Source organism: Danio rerio, chromosome 12 (assembly GCF_052040795.2).
Source record: "Danio rerio strain M-AB ecotype USA chromosome 12, GRCz13ab, whole genome shotgun sequence".
NCBI lineage: Eukaryota > Metazoa > Chordata > Actinopteri > Cypriniformes > Danionidae > Danio > Danio rerio.
In genome coordinates this window covers 17,144,372-17,168,115 of record NC_141032.1, presented here as the reverse complement: position 1 = coordinate 17,168,115, position 23,744 = coordinate 17,144,372, and the positions used below count along the sequence as shown (strand labels likewise).

General features: G+C 37.6%; 1 protein-coding gene and 1 pseudogene across 2 annotated transcripts in view; one reads left to right on the top strand and one right to left on the bottom strand.

The window, feature by feature from the left end:
* Positions 1 to 222: 222 nt before the first annotated feature.
* Positions 223 to 23,744, bottom strand: part of becn1 (beclin 1, autophagy related) — a 412,014-nt gene continuing 388,492 nt past the window's right edge. For both annotated transcript variants that reach the window (XM_087274781.1, NM_200872.1), the window contains 5 exon segments: positions 13,772 to 13,918; positions 13,516 to 13,665; positions 5,855 to 5,915; positions 1,183 to 1,325; positions 223 to 935 (listed from right to left, as the gene is read on the bottom strand). In XM_087274781.1, the coding sequence (XP_087130907.1) occupies positions 767 to 935; positions 1,183 to 1,325; positions 5,855 to 5,915; positions 13,516 to 13,665; positions 13,772 to 13,918 (670 nt within the window). In that variant the 3' untranslated portion in view covers positions 223 to 766.
* LOC147834424 (uncharacterized) lies at positions 17,211 to 17,901 on the top strand (annotated as a pseudogene).

Below are 23,744 nucleotides of genomic sequence, written 5' to 3'. Positions count from 1 at the left end.
TATTGTAACTAGAGGCTTTTTCCCAGAAAGTATTTTATTGTCTAATATAAAAATGTGTATTTAAACATGTCTTAAAACATTGTTATTTTTATTTTATTCAGAAAATGCTCTAAATGAAAAAAAAAATTCAGTAAATCATATATTTTTGTATTATGCTGTAAACTACTGATTACATTTTTCCTAATTTAAAATAAGGCAGAAAAATGAGGAATACTTGATAAATATAGACATACATTTTTTTATTTACATTTTTTACACAAATATTTTAATTGCTTATGATGTTTCTGACTTTGACTAATTTCTAATTCAAAACTGAAATGGCATAATCCTGCAATTGGCTACTTAGCCCTTTGTAAACAAGTTGTTAGTAAACCTAAACATATATACTACAGCATATGTACTACATATAACCACCACAAACCCACAGCTTTTATAGTTTTATGGAACTCATAGGGAGATCCAAATTAGAAAAATAATAAGGTAAAGGTTAAAACACAAAAAAAAAAAAAAACAAAACAAAAAAAAAAAACAAGACAAACATATTTCCACTACATCATTACATTTTGGATAGCTTTACCTGTTGAAATATAAACAAAAATTAATTTTACTGTTTTTTAACTGAATACAATTTTCTGTTTTCAAATACTCAATTTCTGTTTTCTAACAAAAATATTGTGGTTTAAATTTGAGAGTAAAAACATCCATCATTGTAAGGTGAAGATTTCATGTGCTTTCTTTTAGTCATTAGGTCTGAGTCAAGCCAAATCTATCGGTTGTAAAACTGAGATGAAACCCAGGCTAAACCCCACTTCAGGTTAGTGAGCATGAACTTGAGAGCTTTGGTCCACTGTTCCTCGGAGTTAAACTGAGTCTTAATAGAGTAAGACCCTCCACTTCCTCCTGTGTCCTCAATCTTTCCTTTGTCCACATCCATTCTAATTACAAAAGACAAAGAGAATTTCAAGTGCACAAATAAACAAAGAAAAATACTGCTTTTAAAGGACTTTTTTTTTTTTTAACTCTGTCATAGATATCAGTAAATGACAATTATCTTAAAATCACCACATATCTGCAGAATAATTTGTCCATCTATGGCTTGATTAATATGGCCTGTCCTTTTTTCAGGTAAACTAAAGTGATCTGCTATTTTTGTTATTATATTTGTTTTCAAAATATTCTCACCTGTATGGCAAACAGAAGCCAGTGTCATCCTTCTCCACCTCCTCTTTAAATTGCTGGACACAGTCAAGGAAAGCCACCATTGCATGATCAAATTTATTATCCCAGAAAAAACGCAGACCACCTGAACAATACAATGGCAATTCCTACAACAAAAAAACAAAACAAAAAACAATAAATAAACAAAAAAATTAATTAATAAATGATAATAGAAATCAATACAATCAATCTAAAACAGTTGTAAACTATCTTAAAATGCAATAAATTCATTCATTTTGTATTCGGCTTAGACCCCTTCATCAGGGGTCGCCACAGCGGAATGAACCACCAACTTATCCAGCATGTGTTTTAAGCAGCAAATGCCCTTCCAGCTGCAACCCATCACTGGGAAACACCTATACACTCTCATTATCACACATGCATTACGGCCAATTTAGCTTAACCAATTCACCTATACCACATGTCTTTGGACTTGAGGGGGAAAACGGAGCACCCAGAGGAAATCCACACGACCAAGGAAAAACGTGCAAACTCCACACAGAAATGCCATCTGACCAAGCCGGGGCTCGAACCAGTGACCTTCTTGCTGTGAGACAATTGTGCACATCCAATTCATTTAGGCTATACTTACATAAAAAAGGCTTCAGTTTTATTGTTAACCTAATTGTTAAAATCAATTTAAACACTACCAAAATAGACTGTCAAGATAGTCGGGAACATCATGACATGAGAAATTGTGCTGATTATGTCCATAATCCACTTTCCAAGAAAGAGGAAACGGAGACATGTGCATAGTGTGAACAGAGGATAAAATTAACTCTTAAATTAACAAAATTTAAGGCCTAAATTCCCAGCCTCCGTATTGCTGACCTTGCTGATCGATGCCAATGCAATCAGCAGAGCTGTGTTCATTACCAGAAATTTTAAAGATACTGAATCAAGTGGTTCGAAAAGACCTTGCTGCAGACTACTGGGGCTACAGTGAGACACAAAAAGGGTGACAGCCCCCACTCCAGCAAACTGAGGGATCACACTGATCTGACATGTTCAGGGTTCATCTCTGCGAGAAGCACACCACTTAAGAACAAGGCATGACTTGTGGAGGGTGCTGTAGCCTGAGTAAAGGCTGATTTATACTTCTGCATCAAACGCCGGCATATGATACTTCGCTGATGCATAGCCTTTCGCCGTTGCCATCGGCATTGTTGACGTGCACCTCTTAAAAATTGTAACTACACGTGGCAACGACGCGTAGCGCAAGCTCTGTGATTGGTCAACAACAAGTGTGGAGTCCCGTGAAGGAGCTCCTGATGGAAAGTTTTGTTTTGTTTTTATCTAATAGTTAAAGTTTAATGAGCGAGATTGAGCCGCTTGTACATCCCGGAAGTGTTTAGGAAAAGCAAAACAGCAGAGATGAAACTCGACAAAGAGGAACATTTACACCACTGCCCACTAGCGTTTCGGAAGTGTTAATTTAGACCAACAGAGACAGCGTGCAGAAGTATAAATGCACAGCTACGCGAGTTGCATGCGCCGTGGGTCACGCCGGTCACTTGACACAGACGTATAAACCAGGCTTAATAGTGTTAACCACTTACACGGGTAGGTCACCAAGTTTCTGTGCTCCTTATAGAAACATATCATGGGGGTTCTGGAAACTCGTGCTGGTGCCAGATGGTGCCTATGCTTGAGAAAGGAAGTGCTTCCTAAGGGGAATTTGTCAAAGAAAGTCCATTTGTGAGGAATGCGAGTTTGGAAACTCATGGAGGCGCAACAAGCAAGACCTGTTCCTCATCATCCCTGACCCAGAACAGGGTCTGTGCAAGCAGGCTCATTGGGGAAAATACGCCTATACGGTTGATATACACTACTGTAGCCATGCTATCTGTCCAAGCGAGCACCGTATTCTAGCACCGTAGGAACAGGTGGAGAGCAAGAAACACTGCCAACAGTTCTATGCAATTGATTTGCCAAAGCAACTGAGGTCCGGTTTACGAACCTGCTGTAGTGATCAGCAGTAAAGTCAGGAACTTGTGGAAATTCAGTTGTGGAAATTTTGTTCTAATATGAACAAAGGCTGCAGAGTTAACACTTAAGTCTGGCCTTTTGTTTAAGCTTACCTGTAAGAGTGGCAATAGAGATTGTCATTTCTCAAGTCCAGTGAGCCATCTTCCAGCCTATGCCTGCCCTGAAGTGCTCAATCTTGCTCGCGGGTGTATCGACCCAGGATACTGCATTTTGCAGTATTGCCCTCTGTTGGGTGTCATTGTAATTACACCTCTATGATAAGACTCTATTCCTTCTACAAAGATGTTTCTGTTTCTTGGCTTCTTGTTTTTTTTACGGTTTTACATACTATTTTTTGCCTATTCCTTTTTTATACATACTGTAGTCTTCTGTGTCTGTTCCCTCTATGGAGAATTTTCTCTCTGGAGTTTCTTTATCATTATTATTTTCCCTCTTATCCACTGGGTGCTACTGAGCATCTATAAATTTGTTCCCACTTCGGAGCAGTTTTTGTTGAAAGCATTTTAAGACTTTTTTTTTTTTAAATGTACTGTTCCCTCTAAGACTGCACTTCTGCTAACTGCTAATAAATTGTTAATGACCTGCAATTGTATCCAATCTGTTAATCTTGACCAGAACCTGACAAAACGATCTGATGAAGATGTACACAGCAGGAGCAGACCCTGTCAGATCTGCATTGGCTCAACAGGGAGTCATTTTGGTCAGCTTGAGAACAGAATTACCAATACCACTGTAGAAATATAGTTTCTGGTGAATCAGGTAGCTGACCTGATGGAAACCTTGTGCGACTAGAATTAGGGAACTTGCCAGTTGATTAACCAAGCTGGTTTGACGGAGGACATTCAGGATGAACTTGCAATCCATGATTTGCCACGTGACTTTGATGACCTTATCAACCTGACACTTTGCATCAAGGTTCGTCTCCGCCACTGACACCACCGTAAGCTGGCCTGTTCCTCGGTCAGGATGGATGACCATGGTTCACTCTCTGTTTCTGCCCCTCTGTCAGACCCTGAACCCATGCAAGCAAATTCCTGCCATTCCTCTCCCTGAACCTATCACAGCCTGATCCCTAGAAGGCACCCTGATTGCCACAGTCTTCCACACTTCCCCCAGTGTAAGTCTAGTTGTCTCCAGCAATCACCAAGGGGTGACTTTTAGACTGTACCTTTTATACTCTCATAGTGCTCTCATAGTTTTAGGATATCCTTTGTTGGTGCAGCATGACTCTCACACGGATTAGTTCAGAAACTTTGTTTTGTCTTGGAGTCAATACTGTCTTAAGTCTTGTCTTGGTCCTGCCCCGTTTCCTGGTTCTGTTTCTTCGGTGTTGCAGGTGGAGCCAGATGATCTGACTGGGGTCCCAACGAAATAGCATGATCTGTCTCTGGTGTTCAGCATGTCCCAAATAATGTCCTTGCACCTGCATCAACACTAAAATTGTGCCATAGAGCTTCTCCAAGGCACTTCTCCACCTAAGGGCCGCTTGTATTCCCATTCCAGTACAGAAAGAAGCTATGAACAAGTATATTAATAAATCTTTTAAAGCTGGCCTCATCTGCCCTTCCTCATCTCCTGCTGGTGCTGGGTTCTGCTTCGTTAAGAAAAGGGATGGCTACCTTCAACCCTGTATTGACTATCAAGGGCTGAATAGCGTCACTAAAACTTACTGTTAAAAACAGGCAATCCTTCCCTCTCATGTCTTCAGCCTTTGAACTCTTCAAGGAGCTATGTTTTCTCTTTGGATATTAAGAGACATGTACAAGAGGCCTTGCAAAAGTGCCAAGCATCTAGAGGTATTCCAGTGGGCAAGTTCAATCATTTCTACTGCTCTGCGCTCTCAGGTTATCCAGTGGGGACATTCATCCAGAATGGTCTGTCATCCATGAGTTTGGAGATCGCTGGCTGCCATCCATCAGCGGGTTTGATGGCCATCCATGGCCAGGGATGTCAGGCAGTTTGTGGTAGCCTTCTCAGTTTGCGCCCAGAACAGGAGTTCCAGTTCACCTCCTACTGGTCTGCTTCATCTCCTATCCATCCCTTCCCGCCCTTAGTCACATTTAGCCCTTGACTGTCACTGCATTACACAAATTGAGGGGTAACACTGTCATCCTTATGATGCTGGACCGATTCTTAAAGCATCCCATTTAATTTCCCTTCCCAAGCTCCTCTCAGCCAAGGAGACTGCTTAGGTGGTGGTAGACCATGTATTCCAGATTCAAGGACTTTCTCATTTTAAATTATTTTAAAGTTTGTCAGTTCTTCACCAAATGGCCAACAACTTTGTTACAATACTCATGATTATTGCAAGCACCTGATGGAGCTGTGCTTTGCCGATATATAGGTATTCATTGGCTGGTTTCTTTCTAGCAGTCTCCCAATAATGTCTCTACTAGACACACATCGGAGTTCGCGTCCTGAGGAGGAACTCAATTTTCATGATCTTTTACACATTAGGCCATGAAAATATTCTGTAAATTTTATATCATAAAATGTTAAACTGAAAACCTTAGTATGAAAGTAACATTTATAAAAGCTCCAAAAAATGTATTAAAGTAAGACATACATTACATTTCAATGGTAACTACTGCAGTTCTGGAAATTTAATTACATTTTATTTCAATGTAATTTTCGATATGAGACCCACCTTGGACTTATCACTGAGAGACTCCAAGTAGGAATGATTTCCATACGGAACTAATTGGTATCTGCAAAAAAAAAAATATATATTTATATATATATTATATTATATATATATATATATATATATATAATAAAATAAATAAATAAATCATAATAATAAAATAAAATATTAGTAATCATGCATTAATCAAACTTGAAAATGAGTTGGAAATAATGTTGTGTGCACACAATGTATTGCCATCAGTTAACAGAGTACTTTTCACACCTGCACATTGGCCACCATGTACTGATAAAAAGCCAAATGATTATTAGATCAGTTAACTGATAATCTTAAAAAAGGGGAAGAGTAACACTTCAGCTGCCTGCAGCATTTATTCATATGAAACATTTATGGTGAGGCGTGACCTCTGATAATTGTAATGCTATCCTAACAAGATGGATAACTAAAGTCACAATATAATTACTTAAATATTATTTCAGAATAATAGTAAAAGTGACAAACAAAACAAATAGTGAAAAACAATTTTTGATTGTTAATTATTGCCACAGTGAAAAATATAGCTGGTGCCTAATTTAAAAGGAGTTATTTATTAAATGAATGAGGAGTGATTAAAATCAAGTCACGCCAAATAAAATATCACTACATTATTTGGTGCCACGTGTAAGGCAAGCATCTCAATATAAAATATTAATACATTTTACATATCAATACATACAATAAATTACTTATGTTAATATTTGTGATAAATACAAAATAACACAACATGATTTGGTGCCCTGTGTGAGGCTGACTTAGATTGAAATTGAGCCTTCTGTTTTATCAACACAATGTTTATGCACTAAGAAAATTGCAATAGAGATAGGTTTAGCAGGAAACTAAATCACTCATCAAATTTACATAGTAATCAGTTGCAAAACAAAAGTCGTTCCCTCTAAATTGATTATATTGTTCCTGCTTACATACTTGGTATTAATTTTAAATGACGAATTTGTGATGTGATTTAAGTTTTAATAGCCTTTAAGTCCTAAATCATCTTTATTTTGGCAAAGGTTTTTTGATTCCCAAATTAGTAAATTGTAGTGTTGTAATTCCATATTATTCACAACAATAACACAAAGAATTTCTGAGCTACTGAAACTAGGACCAAATCTGAGTTAAAAGTTTAACATTGCTTGTCATTTCTGAGTGGAAAGAGAAACAAGAAATGGACTAAATGGCAGACAGGAAGTTTAGTTAATTAAGGCATACTTAGTATAAATATTCTCAGGACAATTCAACGAATGTACCAAGATAAGTATCATAACAATAGGCTAAATTACTCAAAAATTATTGGCATTTTTATTGTTATAACATGTAAATTACATTTAAATATTTTGCATCTCCAGACCACTAGGGGGCAGTGCACCTTCAATGCTTGGGCCCTATTAAGTGAATTGTATTGTAAACAAGATTAGTGAATTGGAGGGAGCCAGGCATCCTCCCTCCACCTTGCCAGAGCCCCTAAAACAGAAAATATCTAAAGCCAGCATGCAACAAGAAATCTAACTAGACATGAGAGGGTGCCTGGACAACTAAGAGTAAGACCATCTCATCCTGTGCATCAAGCAGTGCCAACGTGCTACACAGCACACCCCAAGTAGAACAGATGGCCTTCACACCATCAAGTTAGCAACATTCACAGACTCTAATGTGTGTAGCGGTCCGAGCAAGCAAATGTTTCCAACTCACTACAGGGGTGACTCTGGGCCCAGCCCACAAGCAACACTGCCAAGTCTTGGCCTTGCACCCCAAACACCAACACTTACACCACAAGTGTGGGAAACAGGTGAGTTTCACACTTGGGCCATACTTTTACTCACCCAGCCAACACTGACCCAGCATCCCAGAAACAGTCCTGGATGCTCAGGTATTCCAATTCATCTGATTCAATCGTAAATCACCAAAGCCACGATACAGCCTAAGGCCGTACTCACACTAGGTACAGTTTCCTTGAACCGGGCCAAAGCATGCTTGTCCCCCCTCCCGTCTCCCCCGACGGCCCAGACTCGCACTACAATCGGGCCTCGGCAAGCTTACGTCATCGATGCTGCGCTGTTCAGTGAATAGCGCTCTCACTCAGCAGCACAGAGGAGATTTCTCTAGATATATCGTTTCAGTCTGATATGCAGTGACATGAAGTCAAATATTTCGGCAACAGTCCTTAAGGATGCAGTGACACACAGTCAGATATTTCTCAAACGATCTGGGAAACGGGCCCGGGCATGGTTCGGATAGCATAGTGTGAGTAGGCCCTAAGCTACCTTGTAAACATCCTTCCCCAAGACCCAACCTTCAGGGAGACATCAATAACTTCTTAATTTTCATTTCAGAGATGTGTCTGATCTTCTACCTAAATGTCTTTGCTCACCTTTCTCTAAAGAAAAGACAACAGCTTGCAAAAGATGGGAATTAAATACTAAAAAGATGAGGATCAAACAGAATAATTTTTTACACCAAGCAAACATTCGCTAAATATCCCCTCTGATTCTTAAACTCAACAAACTGTCCAAACTAGGGCCTGTTATCTCATAAATCCCTACATTCTTTGTGGACAAGTGACTTCTCATAAACTTTGAGTTACGTATGTCTTAAAAGGCACATCAACTATGTTCCACTCACTGGGAGAGAACCCACAAAGCTACAAAGATACCTTTGTTTTTCTGCCAAACATGCTTTGAATCAAAGAACTCTCTAAACTTTGCTTTCCACTTCCAGAACTACCTCTTCTATTTTTGTTCAATCTGTTTAGATGTAACAGACATACATCATCTTTAGATGATATTTCAACTATGTTTAAAACTGTTACAACAGCCATGCAAACTCCTTCTGTATAACTCTCTCACTTGCGCACACTCATTCTCTCACTCTCTCTTTCTCTCTTCCTCTTGAGTACATGGTTTTGTAAACAGATTTAGTGTCTGCACATTTTTGCAATCATTATTAAATTGTTTGTTTTCACACACAAAACTAGTTACTTTAACTCAGATAATGCTGGAGGTTGTACAAATCGATTAACTTATAACTGTATTATAATCTAACTATTCATTTTAAATAACTTGTTTTTTATTAACTATTAATATTTATAATTATATCGGCTAGTTCGCTACATAAAATGGTGGAATATGGGCATGATAAACATAGGTTATGTACATAAAATAAAATCAATAGACGTGTTTGATCATCCTGGTATAAAGATTTATATCCCTATTTGCTGGCCAGTTAAATGAAGATAAAGTTAATTTGAATATAAATCTATATTGTGTATATATATATATATACATACAGTTAGGTCCATAAAAAATTGGACATTGACACAAATGTAACATTTTTGGTTCTATACACCAACGCAATCAGTTTGATATAAAATAAACAAGATGCGTTTTACCTGTTTAACAGCTTTAATTTGAGGTATTTACGTCCAAATCAGGTGAACGCTTTAGGAATTACAACAGTTTGCAAATGTGCCTCCCACTTGTTTAGGGTGATCTTGATCTCATCTGTCCACAGGATGTTTGTTCCAGCACTGTAAAGTCTTTTTTAGAATTGTAATCTGGTCTTCTTGTTTGTGAGGCTCACCAATGGTTTACATCTCTTGGTGAACCCTCTGTATTCACATCGGGTGTCGTCTTCTCTTGATTGTTGACTCTGACACACATACACCTACCTCCTGGAGAGTGCTCTTGATCTGGCCAACTGTTGTGAAAGCTGTTTTCTTCACTGGGGCAAAAATCTTTCAGTCATCCACCACAGTTGGTTGCTGTGGTCTTCCGGGTATTTTAGTGTTTCTGAGCTCACTGTTGCTTGTTGTTTTGGCCATGCCTAATGTTTTTGGTATCTTTCTGATGGATTTGTTTATTTTTTTTAGCCTAATGATGGCTTGCTTGATTAATAAGTTGACAGTAACATATTCCAAATGTTAATAGCACACTTGAAATAAACTCTGGAACTTTTTATCTGCTTCATAAAATTGGGATAACACGGGAATAACACACCTGGCCATAGAACAGCTTAGCAGCCAAATTGTCAAATTACATCTGGATCCTTAACAAGTGGGAGGAACATAAGCAAACTGTTGTAATTCCTACAGCGTTCACCTGATTTGGATGTAAATACCCTCAAATAAAAGCTTGTGTTGGTGTATAAAGCCAAGAATGTTAGAATTGTGTAATTGCCACCAAATATTTATGGACCTATCTTTATCCGTGTGTGTGTGTGTGTGTGTGTGTATGTATGTATATATATATATATATATATATATATATATATATATATATATATATATATATATGTATATATTCTGTACTATGACTTTTTGAGTGTTTGCAGAGCTAATAGGAGAGGTGGAGGCATCGCTGCCCTGTTTAAAGATGTGTATGAGTGTAAACAAGTGTCATTTGGTGACTATCTGTCTTTTGAATATCTGAGTATAGCACTAAAAGGTGCTCCACGCATCTTACTGATCATTATCTACAGACCTCCAAAATATTCTCCAGCTTTTATTGAGGATTTTACAGAGCTGTTATCAATAGTAACCTCTGAATTTGATTATTTTAGTATTGCTGGGGATTTTAATATTCACATTGATAATCCAGAAATCAATGCTGTAAAAGAACTGATGACTGTTTTTAACACTTTTGATCTGACTCAGCATGTTCAAGGACCCACACACAATCGTGGACACACTCTTGATCTACTTATAACTAAGGGTTTACACATTTCATCAACTGTTGTTAAGGATGTGGCACTATCTGATCATTTCTGTATCTTTTTTGATATATTGATCACTCCAGCTATTAAAGACAGATCTGTCTCTGTCAGAAAGAGATGCATAAATGAGAACACTAGTGAGCAGTTTATGAAGGCCATATCGCTAGCACCAAGTATATCTGCAGATTCTGTTGATTCTCTCCTTGATTTGTTCAATTCTAAAATTGAGAATGTCATAAATGACATCGCTCCTGTTAAAGTCAAGAAGATGACTGGCAGGCAAAAGGGATCTTGGACAAGGTCACCGAGAGTACAAATGATGAAAAGACAGTGCAGAAAAGCTGAGCGTATGTGGAGAAAGACGAAACTAGTAGTCCATTATAATATCTATAAAGACAGTCTTCATGCCTTTAATATGGAACTAAACACTGCTAGACAGACTTTCTTTTCAAGCCTTATAAACAGCAACTTAAATAATGCTTGTACACTCTTTGCAACGATAGAGAGACTCACAAACCCCCCCAGTCAGATTCCAAGTGAGCTCCTCTCTGAAAGCAAATGTAATGAGTTTGCTCATTTCTTCACTGATAAGATCAATAATATCAGAAAGGCAATCAGCTCATCCAATAAGTCAAGTTGTGTCGATATCAAACAAGCTCAACCACAACTTAAGAAATCAGACATTATGTCTGATTTCATGGCAATTAACAGCAAAATCTTAGAAGAGACTGTGCAAGTTATGAAAACATCAACCTGCAGTCTTGACACCCTCCCGACATCATTCTTCAAAACGGTGTTTACCTGTTTAGAAATGGATCTTCTAAAAGTGGTAAATGCTTCACTTCTATCAGGGATTTTTCCAACCTCACTTAAAACTGCAGTTGTTAAACCCCTCTTGAAGAAGAGCAACCTGGATAACACCCTATTGAGCAATTACAGGCCAATCTCAAATCTCCCTTTCATTGGCAAAATCATTGAAAAAGTTGTTTTTAACCAGGTTAACAAGTTCTTAAACTTCAGGGGGTGTTTAGAAAATTTTCAATCGGGGTTCAGAGCACATCACAGTACAGAGAGCGCTCTTATAAAGATAATCAATGATATACGCCTAAATACAGATTCAGGTAAAATAACAGTGCTGGTATTGTTGGATCTCAGTGCTGCATTTGACACTGTCGATCACAGCATACTTCTGGATAGGCTGGAAAACTGGGTTGGGCTATCTGGCACGGTCCTCAAATGGTTTAGATCTTACCTAGAAGGTAGAGGTTACCATGTCAGTATAGGTGACCATAGGTCGAGGTGGACACCCATGACGTGTGGAGTCCCACAAGGCTCGATTCTGGCACCTCTCCTGTTCAACCTTTACATGCTCCCTCTGAGCCAAATAATGAGAAAGAACCAAATCTCCTACCACAGCTATGCTGATGACACTCAGATCTACCTAGCCTTACAGCCTAATGACTACAGCCCCATTGACACCCTCTGCCAATGCATCAATGAAGTGAGCAATTGGATGTGCCAAAACTTTCTTCAGTTAAACAAAGAGAAAACTGAAATTATTGTGTTTGGAAACAAAGATGAGGTTCTCAAGGTAAATGCGTACCTTGGCACTAAAGGTCAAATGACAAAAAATAAGGTCAAGAATCTTGGTGTCACTCTGGAGTCAGATCTGAGTTTCAACAGTCATGTCAAAGCAGTCAGTAAATCAGCATACTATCATCTCAAAAACATAGCAAGAATCAGATGCTTTGTTTCTAGTGAAGACTTAGAGAAACTTGTTCATGCTTTTATCAGCAGCAGGGTGGATTACTGTAATGGACTTCTCACTGGTCTTCCTAAAAAGACAGTCAGACAGTTGCAGCTCATCCAGAACGCTGCAGCCAGAATTCTAACCAGAACCAGAAAATCAGAGCACATCACACCTGTCCTCAGGTCTTTACACTGGCTGCCAGTTACATTCAGAATAGATTTTAAAGTATTATTACTGGTCTATAAATCACTAAATGGCCTAGGACCTAAATACATCACAGATATGCTCACTGAATACAGACCTAACAGATCACTCAGATCTTTAGGATCATATAAACTAGAAGTTCCAAGAGTTCAGTCAAAGCAGGGTGAATCGGCTTTTAGCCACTACGCCCCTCGCTGCTGGAATCAGCTTCCAGAAATGATCAGATGTGTTCCAACATTAGGCACATTCAAATCAAGACTGAAAACACATCTGTTTAGCTGTGCCTTTACTGAATGAGCACTGTGCTGCGTCCGACAGATTGCACTATCATGTTTTTCTCTTCTTCTTCATTCTTTATATCACATTTTACCTGTTTTTATGTTTTGTTTTGTTTTTATGCATTTTTATTATTTGTTTTTATTTTTATTTTACTTTTATTCTTCTTTATGTAAAGCACTTTGAATTGCCATTGTGTATGAAATGTGCTATATAAATAAACTTGCCTTGCCTTGCCTTGCATGTACGGCTCTGAGAGACGCTTTGAAAAGCAATGAATTCACATTTTACTTTGTCCATGTATTTGTGTAATTTCTTGCTATTTCGCAGGTCATACAATTTTGTTATATATCATTTGCATCCAAACTATTTTCTCATTAACTCACTTGTGATGTGTGTGCACATACAATCTTCCAACTATCAGAATTTTCACTGTGTACGCCTTAACAAACATGTCTGAAATTTCAAATTCAGTTGCGCTTTCTCTCTCCCTCTAACTAACTTTCTAAAAGCCCATTATACATTTTTGCAAATGGATCTTTTTGTAGAAAAAATACTTTAATACTTAAGTGCAACTTAAGTACCATTAAAATAATAATAATAAATAAAAGAGTATTTAAATGGCTATGACTCTTTTACATAGCACATTTTAACAGCAAATGTTATGTGTAGTTTTTTTTTTAAGCACCTCTGAAAGCATAGCCCCATCTTGCTGGCAAGTGCATGCAACAGAAGAACAGTTTGACCCCAGGCTGCATTAATCTCATTCCATTCCACTGGTACGCTGGGTAATCTGCCAAGGCGGAAGTTATTTATTGTTCCAAACTGCCCACTATGCCTGGAAAATGTGTAGAGAAAGAAAAATGTATTAAAAATTTTACTTCATAGGAGTATTAGCTTTAGTTATTATATACAATAAAAATATATATAAAGAGATGTGAAACCAGATATGAAAGGTCGCATTGAAAACGTTGGTCTTCTTGAGTTTGTCAAGTTGAATCTGACAGTAACGCATCTGATTGTCCACGCTTTTAAGATCATCATCCAACTCCAGCTGCTGTCTCTTAAACTCACAGTACTCCTTCTGATACCTAAGAAAGAAAATAAAAAGCAGATGATAAAATGTATTTACACTCTCAAAAATAAAAATATAGAAACACAACAACAACACACAAATAGCTTAATGGGGCATATGAAGAATATTTGTTTTTTTAGGCAATAAATCTTTAAAAAATGCTCAATGCACTATGAAAAGGTTGGCTGTTAAGGCCCTTTAAAACAAAGTACAACTAAGTAACATATATAAGATAATTTACACCAAACTTTTTTCCTTTTTTGGACCATGTCGCCCTTAATGTATTGTGCTGACCGATTATTTGTGTTAAATAACACATATGCCCAGAGCTGCTGCCCTTGCTAGAAAGAGAAAAACAAACAAACAACCAAAAACAAACCTGTATATTCTAGTAATATTTTTATGCTGGTTCCTGCTGGTCCTTTGCTGGTTTTTGCTAAGCCCTTGCTGGTCGTATGCTGGTCTGAACAGCACATGACATCAATTACTAGCTCTTAAATTTGAAATCTTTCCAAGATCACAGCATCACAGCTTACATGTAAACAGCCCACTGTTGTACTTATTATTCAAACTCTTGCTTGCGCTTTTCACTTTATTTATTCATTTCCAGTTTGTTTGCTTATGCACGTCTGTTTTCTCTTAAGTGCATAAAACAGTTAATTTACTTACTCATTCCTAACTGAACCCTCTATATTGTACGTGTGTTTTACAAGCAGACTTTTGCTTACGCTTATCGCTTTATTTTTTGCTTTCACTTTCTAGTTTGCTACCTCTTGCCTGTTCTCTCTAATGTGTCATACAGTTTATTTGCTTACTCGTGCCTAACTGCACCTTTTAAACTACATTGTAAATCGTATTGTGTGGGTGCTCTGCTCTCTCTCTCTCTCTCTCCATTTAGTGCCTATTGCTCATTTCATACACATGCTCCAGCTCCCTCACTCAATACTCAATATACTGCAGTAGTAAGTAGGAATGTCCAGATCTGATTATGTGATCGGATATTGGGCCTGATCATACGGTTTTAGACTCTATCAGAATCAGATGTTACCTCCCGATTAGGACTCGAAAATATGTATGCAGTCGCGGACAATTTGGAATCGGTTCAGTAATAGATCATAATCAGGTATTATGTAATGAAGTCACTTATCTCATATGTGCTCTATGTCGTGGTAGAATACTATGGCGAGAGAGGAAACCACGGGTAATTAAAACACATAAACTCTGCATAAGTCATTGCGTGTGTTTGCTGGACAGCCATTCACTGACACATTAGAAGCCCCTATTTTTACTCCCATGGAGAGAATAAAACTAAACTCGATTTCTTTCTCCCTATCTGGCCCCTTTGACCTATTTGCAGGACGTTTCCTCTCCTCTCAGCTGTTACAGCAATTCTTGTGGATCAAGACACAAGCGCTTGTATGCAGAGCAAGTTTTCTCCACAGGTGCATTAAAAAAAAATGTTTTCTTTGAGCAGGTAAAATTAAAGGTACAGTTCATATACATGACTACTTGTATTAAAGGACAATGCTGTATTACAAATACATACATAATGTGTTTTTAAAATATACATTTTAATAGAAGAATTGCTGTGCAGTGGAGTAAAATATAAAACTGTGTAAGGAAAGCATCGTTAATGCACCGAGATATCGAATTGAACCGAAACGATGGCATGATGATCGTAACCGAACCGAACCGTAAGACCAGTGTAGGTTCACACCTCTAATATTCTCATTATTTTTTAACACATTTATTGTTTTTCAGTGGCACAGAGTTAGACCGTTTTCATCACTCTAATGCAAAGACACTATGGGTTAAATGTTCGCAAAGTAGAACACAGAAACAGCTTGAAGCGGAAAGTGCGGGTATGTCTGCAGTCTGGAGGTATTATAAAGTTGATGACAACGACATTGCCATAGCAAACTGTGAGATATGTTAATTTGGGATTGCCTGACAGGTATTTTAAGGTGCTAGGTTTGAGATGCTCTTTGGTTTTATTAGATTTTTTGGTAACACTTTATAATAACTACACACTATGGACCATTTATTAAGCATTAACATCTAGGGAATTCATAACTTGTGAAGCATTAACTCTACATTAATAAACATTAGTAAATAGTTTATAACTACAGCTACAAATGCTGTATTCTTGACTTACAACCACATGTATATTGTGCTTAATAATTGTACTTTTATGCTTTGTTAATGATGTAGTTCTCATTACTAAATAAAGTATTCCATTATTTTCAAACCATTTGTATTTAAGAGTAGTTGGAGGTTTTTAAGATCATTTAGAATGAGTTTGTAAATGATTAATAAACTATTGAAATCAACGTTTATATATCGTATTATTCAGGCATATATTAATGGTTACTATGTATGTTAACAAATGCTTTATTAACTCAACTTCATGCAGTTTTGTGACCTAATCTAAAGTGAGGACTATTTATGCTTTATAAATACCTTATAAATGACAATTAAAGGCTCTGTATCAAATGAACAAAGAATAATCTTTGCAATATTATCTAAAAAGTAAAATTACTGTAAATATTAAACATTGCTGAACAACAGGAGTGTCAAAATACAGGATAAAACTGGATAAATCAACAACAATATAAAAATGTAACAATATAAAAGGATGCAATGTTTAAACTGTACAGTAATTTTATTTTAGATCAGGTTGCACATATTTACTTTTCATTTGATACAGTTTGATTTGTGTATCTTTAAACAAATAGAAATGAATAATTTTGTTTATGTACTTTTTTCCTTTTCAAAATTTAACTGACTCTTTAATTGTCATTTATAAGGCATTTATAAAGCATAAGTAGTTCTCACTTTAGATTAGGTCACAAAACTGGATGAAGTTGAGTTAATAAAGCATTTATTAACATACTAGTTAACTATTAGTATATGCTTGAATACTAAGATACATAAATGTTGATTTCAATAGTTTATTAATCATTTACTAACTCATTCATAATTATCTTAAAAAATCACCAACTATGCCTAAATAACTGGTTTGTAAATAATGCAATACTTCATTTAGTAATGAAAAAATAAATCATTAACAAAGTATGAAAATACAATTATTAAGCACATTATAAATATGTTGTAAGTCAATAATACTGCATTTGTAGCTGCAGTTATAAACTGCTTACTAATGTTTATTAATGTAGAATTAATGCTTAACAGATAATGAATTCACTATTTGCTAATGCTTAATAAATGATTCATAGTATGTAGTTATTATAAAGTGTCACCGATTTTTTTATATTTTTATTTTTTTTTATATTTACTGTTTACTGCTTTATTCTTTTTAAGCCAGGTTTCTCCTGTTCTTCTCACATGCATTTCCTGAAACATGATTAGTGTATCTCTCTCTGTTAACAACAAGGGCTTTACATGTGATATAGGGAAATAGGCTGACAGAGAAGATCTCAGAATTAGAGACAAACATTTAAGATTTAATTGAGGATAGCAAGAGTGCTATGTCTCTATATAAGGTTTTGGATGTGACTAGCCTTGCATGGCATGCACATTTCTCTGGTTGTTGCATCATCACAGAGCGATGGCTTGGCTACTGTGAGAGCATATCGAGGCGGGAGAAAACACTGTAATTCCATTCCAACATCAGGTTTAGCCCCCTCAATGACGCACCTACTGAGAAACCTGATGAAAGTGCCCTGGTAATTGGCAACTCCATAGTAAAAAATGTGCAAATAGAAACACAAGCCAATATAGTCAAATGTCAGTTGGGGGCCAGAGCGCCTGACATCATGTCAAATTTAAAAGTGTTGGCTTAATCTAAACATAAGTTCAGCAAGATCAAGTCGGTGCTAATGATGTTCGACTACATCAGACGGAGATCATTAAATGTAATATTAAAGAGTTACTTTAATATGCTCTGGTTCCCTGCCCGCTTGTGGTGATGAGTTCCACAGCCGACTGTTTTCACTCAATGGCTGGATGTCAAAGTGGTGCCCACAGAATAACAAATGACTGCTAGCCTCCACAGTTTAATAAACTTAGATAATCTTCAGCACATAGAGCCACCTAGATATATTGACATAGACACTGTGTCTGTTCCTCAACCCTCTAAACATGAAAAACTCCCAAACACATTTAAAGGTAAAAATCTAATTGATGTTCATAAAGATAAAAAAAACTCAAATCATTGAACATTACCATCTAAAGCTAGATGCACTTTGTCTAACTAAAACCTGGCTAAAACCAGATGATTACATAACCCTAAATGAGTCCTGAAGAATTTCTTCTTGCTTTGCTACTGTTCGGACATCTTTGCCTACTGCTCCGCTCTTTGCACTCTTGCTTTTATATTTATACTTTAATTTTAACTTGAGCCTATCAGCACAGTGCTCAAACAACACAGCTTGAAGATCAACTATGGATCTTCAAACTTTCTGGAATATAGCTTTATCAACAAGAGGGGATTTATCGACCAAACAATCCTCTCCAACCAATTACTTACATTCCTGAGACAGCATAACATGGCTGTAAAAATGCCTCTGGATCAGATTAATTCAGAATTTCACTGCTGCACAAACTGCCACAGACTGCTACAAAAAATTGCAGTTCTTGCAACAAAGTTACTTGTGATTCGACTAGAACTGCCGGATCACTCAGGACCACTTCATTGTGGACTCTCACAGCATAATGCAGGTGGAGTCCCGTAAATCCACTCCAGCTACTGTTGAAAATAAACGTGATAACCGATGACATAAACGTTCTTTTCTCTTCATTTCTGCATTAAATTGAGGCTCAAGGCTGACTAGACAGCGGCTTTCTGCTCCAATCGCACCTGAGATAAGAACACCAGTTGTAGGAGAATCAATAATCAGGAATTACACATGAATTTTACAATGCCATACTGCTTCTCTCATGCAACAGTTTCTGATTTAAACAAAGAACTTGAGGAAATTCTGAAGCACAAGACTGCAAAAGGGATTATCATCCACGTAGGGGAAGAATGATAATCGGGAACAGCAGTCAGAACTGCTCAAGAGAGATTTCTGTGAACTTTTGGAAACAGTTGAAAGGTTGAAAATTCAGTTGTTCATCAGTGGACCACTCCCTGCAAGAGGGTCAAATATGTTTTCACGGCTTTTTGACCTAAATGTATGGCTGCAGAAAAAATGTAAAAGGAAAGGACTGAATTTCATTGACAACTTCAATCTCTTCTGGAACTAAAGACAACCATTTACATCAGGTGGCCTTTATCCAAACAAAGTTGATGCAAAGGTGCTAAAGGACAATATCTATTTCTTCCTTCATTATCTATTGGCTGTGTGTGCCACTGAAATAAACCCAAACGGCACACACACACACCTAGTAAATGTACACAACAACCACAACAACCACCATTTATGGACACAATGCTGCCTGCTCCCTCCACACTGAGCTCAACACAGATTGACTGTGATGCATCAGAAGAGCACCAAGTCTCAGCACTCAATGATCCTCAGGTAAATAGGTAGTACAATATATTTCATCAGCCCGAATCTCCAGACTCAAAGCCTTGGTCACCAGACACGCTCTCATTGTCACCTTGCTCATCTCTTTTGGGTTTTTCAAAAAATATGGATGAACTGGTGTTATCAACCAAAAAGCGGCTTGGTCCACAATTACCTCCTAGCCCACCTGGAAAAGCCCTCTGACTCTTGCCAAACTGCCAAGGCCCAAACAACGCCCCATCTTTAGCTGGTGAACACAACAGCTCTCAGTGATGTGCGTCGGATGCCTGCTAAGATAACTGTATCTTTGTCAAATGTTTACAGAACAAGCAGAAACCCAGTGTGCATGTAGCTTCCTCTACGCAGATATGTGTTGGATTACCTGACAGAAATAAAACGACCTCTTCAAGTCGTATAGCAAATTATTCAAATCTGATGTCTATTAAATTTAGATCTGAAACTACTCTAGGAAAAATAGCTAAAACTTTTTAGAAAGCACTTTAAACATCTGATCACTTAACATTAAGTCACTTCTAGTCAACGATTTTATCAACACAAATTGACGGTATTTTATGCTTTTAAATAAAACTTGGCTAAATGACAGTTGAAGTTCAGCAGTCCTGAATGAAACAGCTCCTTTAAACTTTGAATTGTGAGTGCTTGCAGAGCTAATAGGAGAGGCGGAGGCATCACTGCCTTGTTTAAAGATGTCTATGAGTAGTAATCAAGTGTCATTTTGTGACTATTTGTCCTTTGAATGCGCATTAAGTATAGCACTAAAAGGTGTTCCAAGCATTTTACTGATCATTATTTACAGACCTCCAAAATATTCTCCAACTTTTATTGGTTATTTTATAGAGCTGTTATCAATAGTAACCTCAGAATTTGACTATTTTACTATTGCTTGGAATTGTAATATTCACACTGATAATCCAGAAATCAATGTGCAAGCACCTATCATATCTGCAGACTCTGTTGATTCTCTCCTTGATATGTTTAACTTTGTTTAAGAATGTCATAGATGACATAGCTCCTGTTAAAGCCAAAAAGAGGACTGCGAGACAGAAAGGACCCTGGACAAGGTCAAAAACAGTACAAATGATGAAAAGACAATGCAGAAAAGCTGAGCGTATGTGGAGGAAGACGAAACTAGTAGTCCATTATGATATCTATAAAGACAGTCTTCATGCCATTAATGTGGAACTAAACACTGCAACCGAAATAATGCCCCCAGCCTTTTTGCAACAGTAAAGAATAAATGGCATGGCTGAATTGTATTAATATAAATATCCCGCTCACTTTCTGAGTCCTGTCTACCAAGTTCTTTCTTACACCCCTTTGATTGGTCACACACTCAACAGAAAGGGCTGCGATTGGCTGTTACACGCTGGCGCTCTTCACAGATGAGTAACACTGATAAATGGCAGCGGCGATCACAGCTGATCCATGATAGACACAGTGTAGAAAACTCTGCTGACATGTGCTTGTGTCTGTGTCCAGAAGTAATGTAATAGCCAAAAGGAGAGAAAAAGTTACGCCAGCAGGTCAAACGGGCCACAGTGAGAGAGAGAAATGGAGTTTACTTACATTCTGTCAATCGCAGTGAAATAGGGGCTTCTGCTGTGTCAGTAATAGACTGTCCAGCAAACACACGCAGTGAAATTATGCAAAGTTTCTGCGTTTTTAATTAGTTAGAACGTTAAGCTACAGCGACATAGCACATATGAGATAAATGATGTCAGTACATAATAACCGATTAGGATTATTACTAATCCGATACCGAATTGTCCGGGTCTGCATTGCAGTGCAGCAAAGAAAGAATTCATTTTGACACCTTTAAGCTCAACTAAAACTTTAGAAATCAGACATTATATCTGATTATATGGCAACTGATGGTAAAATCTTAGAAGATATGCAAATTATGAAAACATCAACCTACAGTCTTGACACGCTTCACACATCATTCTTCCCACATCAATCTCCCTTTTATTGGCAAAATGTTCTAAAAGGTTGTTTTTAACCAGGGGAATTAGTTATTAAGCTTCAAGGGGTGTTTAGACAATTTTCAATCTGGTTTCAGAGCGCATCACAGTACAGAGAGCGCTCTTATAAAGATAATCAATGATACACGCCTAAATACAGATTCAGGCAAACTAACAGTGCTGGTATTGCTTGATCTCAGTGCTGTATTTGACACTGTCAATAACAGCATACTTCTCGTTAGGCTGGAAAACTGGGTTAGCTTTCTGGGACGGTACTCAAATGGTTCAGATCTTACCTTGAACGAAGAGGTTACTATGTCAGTATAGGTGACCATAGGTCGAGGAGGATACTCATGATATGTGGAGTGCCACAAGGTTCAATTCTGGCATCTCTCCTGTTCAACCTTTATATGCTCTCTGAGCCAAATAACGAGAAAGAACCACATTTTCTGCCACAGCTACGCTGATGACAGACATACTTAGTCCTACTGCCTAATCACTACAGCACCATTGACACCATCTGCCAATGCACTAAGGAAATTAACAGTTGGATGTGCCAAAACTTTCTTCAGTTAAACAAAGAAAAAACTGAAATCATTGCGTTTGGGAACAAAAATGAGGTTCTCAAGGTAAATGTGTACCTTGGGTCTAAGGGTCAAACAACAAAAAATAAGATCAAGAATCTTGGTGTGACTGTAGTCAGATATGAGTTTCAATAGTCATGTCAAAGCAGTTAGTAAATAAGCATACTATTATCTCAAAAGCACTGCAAGAATTAGATGCTTTGTTTTCCAGTGAAGACTTAGAGAAACGTGTTCATGCTTTTTTCAGCAGCAGGGTTGATTACAGTAACGGCCTCCTCACTGGCCTTCCCAAAAAGACAGTCAGACAGTTGCAGCTCATCCAGAACACTGCAGTCAGGACTTTGACCAGAACCAGAACATCACACCTGTCCTCAGATCCTTACACTGGCTCCCAGTTACATTTAGAATTGATTTTAAAGTATTACTACTTGTCTATAAATCACTAAATGGCCTAGGAGCTTAATACATTACAGGTATGCTGACTGAATACAAACCTAATACATCACTCAGATCTTTAAGTTCATACAGCCATATCACCCTGCAGCCCAAGACCGGTTACTCACTGAAGCTAAGCAGGGCTGAGCCTGGTTAGTACCTGGATGGGAGACCACTAGGGAACACTAGGTTGCTGTTGGAAGTGGTGTTAGTGAGGCCAGCAGGGGGCGCTCAACCCGTGGTCTATGTGAGTCCTAATGCCCCAGTAAAAGTGAAGGGGACACTATACTGTCAGTGGGCGCCGTCTTTCGGATGAGACGTTAAACCGAGGTCCTGACTCTCTGCGGTCATTAAAAATCCCATGGCACTTCTCGTGAAAGAGCAGGGGTGTAACCCCGGTGTCCTGGCCAAAGTCCCTCTATCGGCCCTTACGATCATGGCCTCCCAATCATCCCTTTCCACCGAATTGGCTCGATCACTGTCTCTCCACTCCACCTATAGCTGGTGTTCTTAAAACGAACAGGGCCTTCAAAGTCAGCAGACTTTTAATTGCCCCTGTCATCACATTCCTTTAATTCAGAAAAGGATTCATAATTCTTTGTCTCAGTTGAAATATTCCAATCAGTCTCTGGTTGTACATGCAAACTGATATTTTTCTTCATGCCTTTGACTCAGTGTACATCCTTGACAATGCAACACCAAATTATGTCATTATCAAATTTGGTTTCTTGCTAACGATGCTTTCGTTTCAGACAAACATTTTTTAGTATTCACTTCTAAAACTCATTGTCATGTAACTGTTAAGTCCCTTGCATAAAATTTCCATTTCCACATAAACTCTTCAAATAGTTCTTAAATTATTTGGAAATTCAGTCATATTACTGCTATGCCAATGGTCAAAAGAGAGAGTTAAGTGGTATGTTTTGTTCCTGTTTTACTTTATTCCATTGTCCAGATCAACGACTTCAGTCCTCAATTCGAACAAGGAGGGTGGATGTAGTGATCAGCGGTAAAGCCAGGAACTTGTGGAAATTAACTTGTGGAAATTAATTTCCAATATAAACAAATGCTGCAGAGTTAACACTAAAGACTTTTTTCTTAAGCTCATTAGAAAGTGGCAATTGAGACAATGACCATCTGTCTTTTGTTTATCTGAAAGACAAAGGTGTTAAGAGCCCAGAACTTGCTTCTTGATCCAATCAACTTTTGACATCATCTCAAACACAAAGAGACACAAATGGAAAATTTCACTTCATATACCTGTATATTCTAATGATCATTTATATATTTAATATGCACTGCTTGAAATACTTCACTGTATGAAACTTATTAAGGTTTATATATAAATGCTTGGGTAAAGATCAACATTA